Below are 9533 nucleotides of genomic sequence, written 5' to 3'. Positions count from 1 at the left end.
AAAAAGTAACTCCCTTCAACAAGTTATTTTTTCTCCCTCCTTCATATGTTATGTTTTGGCATATAAATGAACAACCAAGATTGAAACAACAATTTTAGCCAATGCCCAAAAGTGCTCTGCCATTGAAATGTAAACAATTTCAGCCACTGAAAAAAAGCAGTTTCTTTTGGTGCATTTTAGTTTTTCCAGAAGCTAGAATATTAAAGCTTCTCCAAGTACCTTGCAAAAAAAGTACTTTTTAAATGGTTTCAAGCCCATCCAAATGGGAACAAGATTCTCTCCATTAATGGAAAGAGAAATTCTCTTTTTTCTTTTAGTTATAAGAATAAAAGTATAATGTTACCATAAATAAAAAGGACACAAATGTCATTACATATTACTTTTTCTTTGGTTTTTTATAGTATCATTAATAGAGAAGAGTCTGACTCATCCAAATGGGTGCTATCTACTATGCTACTATGATGTATTAACCCTGCTGTAGGAATAATACACTTGAGAAGACATCAAAATTTGGTAAGTTAATAGGTAACAGAAAACAGGCTAACACAATCATCTCCTAGTGCAAAATGATGGAATTTACATTCCATCAATCCAACAAGATTCAACATCTTATAAACTATTTCTATGTAGTTTGTGCTGTCAACTTTGACAATAACTTGATCCATACTTTCTCATTAGTTCTATATTTTCAGCAATAGTTGACCCAGCAGTTCCAACAAGACCAAGTGATGCACAGCTGCACACAGTCTGCTCAACATAAAGAAGTACATCTGGTAATTTCGGATTGGAACGATACTTTTTACCAACTGTGTTATCAGAATTTGTAATGAACCTCTGACCATAACCGGCTGCCATGAGTTTTGTGGCAGCTTCTCTCACCAGCTCCGTGTCGTCTTTTAAAAAATAAACTTTGTAGTTATGTGCATCACTAATTAAATCACTTAAGTAAGTACTGGTCCAATTATCTCTTGGAAGATCGGTCATTATAAAAACATGGATGGGTAGAGTGCCTTTGTGCCTTAAAGCTTCCAATTTTTGTCTTAATCCATGAAATGTAGCATTTTGGTGATTCTTAAACTGCCCATCCAACAATCTAAGCTGTGCACAAAGAAATGGAGCCCGTATGGTTGTGTTTCTAAACTCCTTCCCAGCACCCATAATTTCTGGGACAAACGGAAGGAATTTGATCTTCTCCATCAAAGTTTGCAACCTTTGGTCCTGAGGAGATTCATGAATATCAACATATAGCTCAGATCCTTTGTATGGGGCTGAGAAAAGGCTTCCGAATGCCAGAAGCGAGGCTGATTCAACTTGAGAACCAGGTCCAAGAGTCCTAAATACATCTCTCCTTTTCCGAACATATGATATTTTCTTTTTCTTCTTCAATTGGTCATCGGGTTGGAATGAATCTAGCATGCCATCTTCTTGACCACCTTGTTTGTAAGTCCATACTGTAGTTCTGCAATCTTCATTAATAGCATGTATACACTTGTCATCATTCCCATGAAGCCCAGCCAGCAGTGATCCACATTGCTTTAGAGATTTAGAAACAGAGGATTGTAACTTGGAATCATTTAAGCAAGCCAAATCTAAGCTGATGCCACACCATATTGACACAAAATCTCTGAGATCAATCACTCGAACAAGAGATGAAGAAACTAATGATGAGATGTCTATGATTTCAGCAATGGAGATATACCTGCAAGAAAAAATAATTGTTCAAATTTCATACAACTTATAGACAAGTACATAACCAAGTGAAATATTGTTTCAAATTTCAAATAGATAATTTCTGTGACACAGAAACTATGGAAAAGGTATACCATGCCCTAGTCTCACTTTCAAGGTATTACCAGTCTACCATGGTCAAATGACACACAAAATCCCTCCTTGTTTTCACCTTCAAAAACCTCTCGTAATTGATACGAATTAATAATAACACTGTACATTTCTGCTACTGATCTGTTAACAAAGTAACAGATGTACTCCCATGTGCATATCAAACGATGATAAATGATAATTTATGGTTTAAAATGTAAAAAAACGTTATTGTTGATATTTTCCACCTGAAATCATCTCCTCCCAAGCCATTAGACGCTGCAAAAAAAAACATGGAGCACAAGCCCCACTGTCAGTTACCATTCATTTATTCAATTCCCTTTCCCCTTTCACTGAAATTTGTTCATCCTTACTTCTTAAAGTTTCTGTTCCCTGTGTCACTATAGCAGTTGTTAAAGTAACCAGTCTTACCAGAGGATTTATCCACGAATAAACCACCCTAGATTCCATAGCTTCGTATGCAGATGAATTGTATTTTATCAAAACTAATTAGCTGTATTTAGAATGTAAAGCTAGCACATAAGGTTAATTTGTTGTAATGGTATAACTTTCAGTAAGAAGTTCTTCAGATTAACTTTGCATATAAAGACTAACATCTCCAGAATAAGATGCAATTACTTCACTACCTCACTACCATTTGGAAGTTTACACGAATAGGCATAATTTTCTAATATGATGAGTAATTGAGTAGTATGAAAATTGAGAACATAGAAGAAAATGACAGAAGCTGAATGATCTGAATGATTCAACTCTTCTATTGAATACAACTCACTAAATTTATTTTTACATGCTAGCTGTACATTCTAAACACAGCTAATTGGTTTTGATTCAATACAACTCATCCACATAGGAAGCTATGGAATCTAGGGTGGTTTAGCCAGGGATAAAATCCCTGGTAAGAGCTAGGAAACAGCTTTTGAGGAGAAACTGATTCAACATTTCAGTTGTCTGTTATTCCAAAATGTTCCAGCTTATTGTCAAGTTATCTTGTTGTGAAATAAATATTAAGTACTGAATTATAATTAAGATCAAGTTGTTTTTTCTAAAAAATAAAATTAATAACATCTTGATAAAAAGAAAGAGTGGTAAACGAGAACTAGAAAAGTGTGTGAACCTACCACCAAATATATATCCATAGAAGGACAAACTAACTTCTTAAAAAGGCAACAATCATGTTTTATTTTCTTCAGGAAACATGGTTTTGGATTCTTGTGGTAGTATGACATGATACATCTACTTAACTTCCTTCCTGATTATCTATTCTGAGCAAAATTACTAAGGCTTTTCATCTATGCAGATAATTTCCTTCCGAATTGTTTATTCTAAGCAGATATCTACAACTAAAATGAATTATCTATTCTATGCAGACGGTGTGTAGTCGTGAAACACAAGTGCAGCAGCAAAAGAAACAATTACACGTGAAACAGGATAATCCCATAAAGTATTAAAATTTAACTGATTTCCTTCCGAATTTAACTGAACACTACACTCCCTTACTTGGACCAACTTCCCCTCAATGTTAATTCCTGTGAACCCATCTCTCCCAAAACCCCAAAATTCAATTTCGCAACTTGAGAGAGTCTGTGCTGAAATTGAAGAGTTGACGTGAAATAACAGGTATTTGGGCACTTTAAACCATAAATAATCATTGAACATCATGTAATATGCACATGAGTGTGTCTGTTACTTTTTTTAACAGACCGCTAAGAAAAGGGTTGACAGTGTTATTGTTCATATCAATTACGAGAGGTTTGTTTAAGTTTTAGAAAGGGAGAGGTGTTGGGTATTTGTTGACTACAACTAGAGGCTGTGACCGTGTGAGTGACATTATACCTGGAAAAATCATCACACGAAAAGAAAAACAACTACAACTACAGCAACATACCAAGCCTTTTCCGTTAGCTGAGTTCTGCTAAATGGATCAAACGACATCATACGTCCTACCATAAATCATGCCCATAGACAAACCATTTAAATCTAGACATCCTTCTTAGTGGCTTCACATATAACTTCTTTTGATCTCCCTCAACCTCTAACTATTCGGATACCGTCCATTTAACTTACTCACCATACTGGTGTTTCTACATAAATTTTCTGCACCTAACACAGGTATTTGGCAAAGTGAGATAGAAAATAGAAAAGTTTGACCAATAAGCAAATGACTAATTAGAAACAGCTTAAAACTCAGCTTCTCTGTCTCCTTTAAGACCAACCATATGAAGAAAGCATAACAAACTAATTCTTCTTTTAAAAAACAACATTATTTAGATAGAAACCAAATTAAATTAAATTAAATTATATTAGATTTAATATCTCTTGTTTTCAACTAATTTACTGAACTTCCAAGTGTAACATAAAATTAACTAACCTTCCTCCCTGCATAAGCTCAACTACATGTTCCCAAACCGAAACCCGAATCTCATTCGGATCCGAAACACGAAACTTGGGGCAGCTACCAAGAGCAACAGCATGGTGATCAAGAATAGGGGGAACAATCAAAGTCCTATTCAATATCCCAGCCATCAAAATAGCGTTCTTGAACTCTGAGAGCTGGTTACTGAACCCACTGTGAGGCGCATACCACATGAATTTTTCACCTAATGCTAGGGCTTGGGTTGAGCATTGAACGGAACGCGATTCCGAAACAGTTTTGGACAATTCAATAAGCGATGAACTAGGTCTTAAATAGTAGTAATAGAAAAACGTGAAAGAGAGAATAATCATAAGGATAGAGATAGGAACGAGAGGGAATCTATATTGGGGTTTTCTTCTAGATAACATTGTTGTTTATTGTGGGTGGAGAACCGCCGGAAAAATTGTGGATGCGGTGAAGCGTGGCGGCGTTTCGTGGAAGAGGAAAGAGAAATTGTGGTTTTCCGGCGAAGGGAGGAAACCTTCACTACTGTTGTGCGTAGTCCATCGAGAGGAAGAAGAAGAAGAGAGATGTCATGAAACCCTCCTAAAAGAGTTTCTTTTCTTTTCACAATTACTCTTTTATATCTGCTGTCTTAATTAGTACTAGGTGTTATGATTAGTTGAAAAATATATTTAAATTAAAATTTTAATACTTAATCATTTTTTTGATTAATCATAATCAACGGCACATAAAATGTTACATTGTTTTGGGAAAGCAGATATCTACCCTTTTTTATCCCGAAGTTAAGAATAATTTGTCCTCCAAAATTACAGTTTTATAAGGGTGTGTAGATCCAGATTGATTTGGAAAAATATATAAAAAAACAAGTACAAAAAAGCCAAAACAGAAAAATTGAAACTGTTTTTTTAGAAAACCGATTGGTGTGTTCTGTCTTTGATTCAAATTTCAGAAATCAAACGGAATGAGTAAGAAGAGTTTATACTTGGTATTAAGAGTGTTGTAAGAGACATATTAATTTTTATATTAATTTAATACTTTAAAAATATATTTATTATTTTGGATTAAATTGGATCAGATTTGTTAGTGTAAATAAATCAAATCAAAGCAAATTCTATATTTTTTATGTCTTCATATAGGATGATTTTTTGTGCCTAAAATTCGATTTAAATCCACTTTAAACACCCCTGTTATTTTAGAAGGAATGTCCTTAAAAAATGGCTATAATCGAAGGAAGATTCCACCTAGCTTAAATTTTAGTTTATGAAAGATGTATATGTTATTAAATAAGTGGATAGAAGATGTGTGACTCTTTTAATCTTTCAATAGTTATTGGGTAGATAACTAAAGTGGTGACATTTATATCTTTGGAAAACTAAATTAATGTTAATTGGTCAGTCTTTCATGACTCCTTTTCACCACAATCTCTTTTTTTTCCCCTTGATCCTCTTTTATGTCTTTTTTATTCCGGTCAATCGAGTATTCCATATTGGGAGAGCTGCGTTATTCACAGACCGACCATACTGCTCCATCCCCATCAATCAGGAATTCCATATTAGTCGAGCTATGTTATTTCCTGGCCGACCATGTTGCTCCACCCGGTCAACCGAGCATTCCATGTTGGTCAACCTGCCTTATTTCCTAGCCTACCAAAAATCGGGCATGGTCGGACAAAGAGCTTAACCATGTGCCTTACAATTGCCCAGATATGGTGGGCAACTTCTGGGACCACTACCTTGACATCTCGCCTACCACACCGCTTGCAAATCCCACATAACCTCCTATCACACGACAAGTACATACCTAAAATAGGGCTACCAAACTTGCTGCAAACTACAAGTCAACTATACATAGGGTACAGACCTGCCAAATCCACCTGACACGAGAAAAGCAACACCCAATTGACCCAAGTGGTCGGTCATGCCGATTGTACTCACCTGGATCACATCATCCATCTCAACCATTATAAATAGGGTGTCCCCCAACAAGAAGTTTCACTTATCACTCGTCATTGTTATCCATACTTACTCCTTACATATTGCTATCAGGCTTTACCTCTAGTCTCATACTAGCTTAATCATCAGAGAACTTTTTCAGGTACCTTCACCGGCGAGTCTAATTCAACCTATAGATACCAACGAAGAAGCCTTATCCAGACTTCTAGTCCAACCAATCTGATAAACCGCAAAAGAACAATGTCATTCCTAATTAATCCTAACTTTAATTTTTCCATAATGATCATCTACTATCTTTATAAGAATGCAATGGGCTGGTGTATTTACCATTGTAGACATTCTAAAACTTTGACACTTGCATTTTAAGAGTTAAAATTGTAATAGCAAAATATATATTTTAAATAAAAAAAGAAGAAAGAAATTACGTCTTTATTTTTCAAATGCAGTGACAATTGGATTGCCACACGTTGAACTCTTTATTACTTCTCAAATTGCCACACGTCTCATTTCTTCACTCACCCCTTTCAACTCTTCATTTCTTCTTCACAGACCCATTTTATCTCTTCATCCCTTTCTATTTTTTCTACATTCTATCTTAATTCCTATTTCATTTCTTCTTCTTCCGTCTATATTTAAAGTAATACAAGACATCAAGTATCAAAGTATCATGCTCTACATTTCTTATATTTTCTCCTTAAAAATATAATCTTTACCGTAAAAATGTTCTGGATTCTATTTTTATGTTTAAAAATCGGACCTTTATTATACATTACTTGGACTTTTTGTTTAAAAATTCATTCTTTAATGTAGAAATGTTCTAGATCTTTTTTTTATGGTTAAAAATTGGATCTTTCTTATACATTACTTGAATTTTTTGTTCAAAATTTCATTCTTTAGCATAGAAATATTCTAGATCCTTTATTATATATTACTCGGAATTTTCAATCTGATTTATGCTATCTTTATATGTTACTCATAGAACTATGTATTGTGAACGCTGGTTTTTAGACGTAAAAATTGCTAATAGAAATAGGATAAATCAGATTTTTCACACATTACTAATGAGTTACTTCTAATGTGCATTCTTTAATAAATATCGCAATGTGTTGTGAATGCTGATTTTTTATAATTATATTTTTCTATCAGTAACGCTGTTTAAACTGTGTGTTGGTAACATTATTTTTCTTTTTATTGATATTTTCTGTCCAGAAGTTGTACTAATGGTGTCTGAAATTTGTGATATTTCTTTATGTACATTTAAGAACTCTTCTGATATTTCTTTATCTACATTTTTAATGAGTTACTTCTAATCTAATAATAGTGTATGATATTATAAAATTGTGTAGGAAATTATAAAATGCATTACTAATGACTTATGACAGATCTCTGAGTTCACTATATTGATACTGTTATTACCTTATATTTTTCAACTGTGTGTTAGTGTACTATCTTCTTCTATATAATAATGCAAAGGGCTTTTGATATTACAAAAATACTTATTACCTATGACTAACACCTGGCGTTTTAAGGGCTAAAACGGTCATTCAAATATTTTTACTTCTTTATTATTATTATACATTTATTATTATTACCGAAATGGACATTCCTTTTTTAATTAACATTTAATTTGAAATTTGTGAATTTGTCCTACCATCTTTTTTGTAGGTACAGAATGCAGTCTAGAGTCATAATGACACGGACTAGAAATAGGTGTCCTTCATTTTCAAAATTTAAAACTTTTAGAATTACTCTCTCTTTATTCATTTTTTATTCTTTTTATTCTTTTCTAAATGCTTCTTTCCATTCATTATTCATTTCAATTCATGGTTCATATCATATCACTCTCTCCCTTTCTCTCTTTCTATAATTTCAAATATGAGACTAAGTAAACCTTCTTTTGCAATTTTTTTTTCTTCATGCAAAACTTCTACATCCGTGAAACTGATCGGTGAGTTCTTCGTTCACTAACAAGGAAACATTTCTTTGGTCACTGTTGTTGATGAATCTTATTTCATTCTTTTTGAGTTAAGATAATATTTTTTGTATAATGTCTCATTATACCTTATTTTGAATTTCTTGGTGTTATTTTTGGTATGTAGGTTTTACTACGTCACTGTCTCACACAAATATTGGTAAAAATGAATTCTTTTTCTACAAATTTTAGTCTAATATCATCAGATCTTATAGTTTATCTGCATTTTTTTTGTGCTTCAATGTCCCTTCAACTGTGTCAATTTCTCTATCTAACCTTTTTTCCCAATGTTTAATAAAGTTGACATTTTTACCTAACAAGTTAACATTTTTTCGCCACTTTTGTTGGATGAATCTTATTTGGTTCTTTTTGAATTGAAGATAACATTTTTTTTTTTCTGATTTCTGATTATATCTTATTATGAATTTCTTGGTGTTATTATTGGTATATATGCATGTTCACCATGTCATCCTCTCAAATTAATATTGGTAAAAATGAAATTTTTGCTGCAAATTTTAGTTCAACATTATCAGATCTTATAATTGTTTTTGCATTTTTGTGCCTTTGTTATTATGTTTCACAATATAGTGTCCCTTCAACTTTTTCTTTCTAATCCATTTTTCCACATTATATCTTTTCATCTAGCTTGCTTTCTCACGGCATATTATGTTTTTCCCTTATTCTTCTTTAGAGTTATGATTTGAAAGCAAAAGAAGAGTTAAAGGTCATGGAAGCTCCAAAGATTGAAGAGATAAGTCAACTACCAATGGACCAACTACAAGGCTTATAGTACTGTATAAGTTCAAACTCATCTTGGGTTATGTTAAACATTAATCATGAGAAAAGATTTTGCAAATTGTTAACACTTAGTCAAAATATTTTGATACTACTTAGTAATCATGAGAAAAGAATACCATTGAAACTTAAAATGCGTAGATTTTAGGGAAGAGTGGTAGTTTTGTGATTTTGAATGAAAGGTGAGGGTGAGTATTGATGTTTGAGGAAAATATCTTTGATTTCCAAAGTAGTGAAGTGGTGGCTCCACATCACTGTTTGATGGTGACACTTGGATTTGAAATGGTGAATATGTCATAACATCTTTTCCATTTATTATTTTTTTCTATTTATTTTTCATATCAGTATATTGTAGTGAAGTCATTTTTTGTCAAATCCATGGAAATGAATGTAAAAAAGTTTGCCGTGCAGTTCTAAAAAATTAAATGTAATAATTATACATGCAATATGCCATTATCATTATTTTCATATTCATCCATGATGAAGTGACTTATTTGGACATCCTAAAAAATTTATAACCCTTATAAAAATATTAATTTACAACTTTAATTCCATAAACTACATCTCATGACTGAGACATAAAAGAAAAAATGAATTT

At 32.8% G+C, this 9533-nt stretch overlaps 1 protein-coding gene across 1 annotated transcript; it reads right to left on the bottom strand.

The window, feature by feature from the left end:
* LOC109363032 lies at positions 436 to 4807 on the bottom strand. The gene is made up of 2 exons (XM_019609195.1): positions 4208 to 4807; positions 436 to 1699 (listed from the first exon to the last, which is right to left on the bottom strand). The coding sequence occupies exons 1-2, from the start codon at positions 4618 to 4620 to the stop codon at positions 640 to 642; spliced, it is 1473 nt and encodes a 490-aa protein (XP_019464740.1). The 5' UTR covers positions 4621 to 4807; the 3' UTR covers positions 436 to 639.

This window comes from Lupinus angustifolius, chromosome LG12, assembly GCF_001865875.1.
Source record: "Lupinus angustifolius cultivar Tanjil chromosome LG12, LupAngTanjil_v1.0, whole genome shotgun sequence".
Lineage (NCBI taxonomy): Eukaryota > Viridiplantae > Streptophyta > Magnoliopsida > Fabales > Fabaceae > Lupinus > Lupinus angustifolius.
Note: the sequence above shows the minus strand (reverse complement) of the source record. Positions and strands in the feature narration are given on the sequence as shown.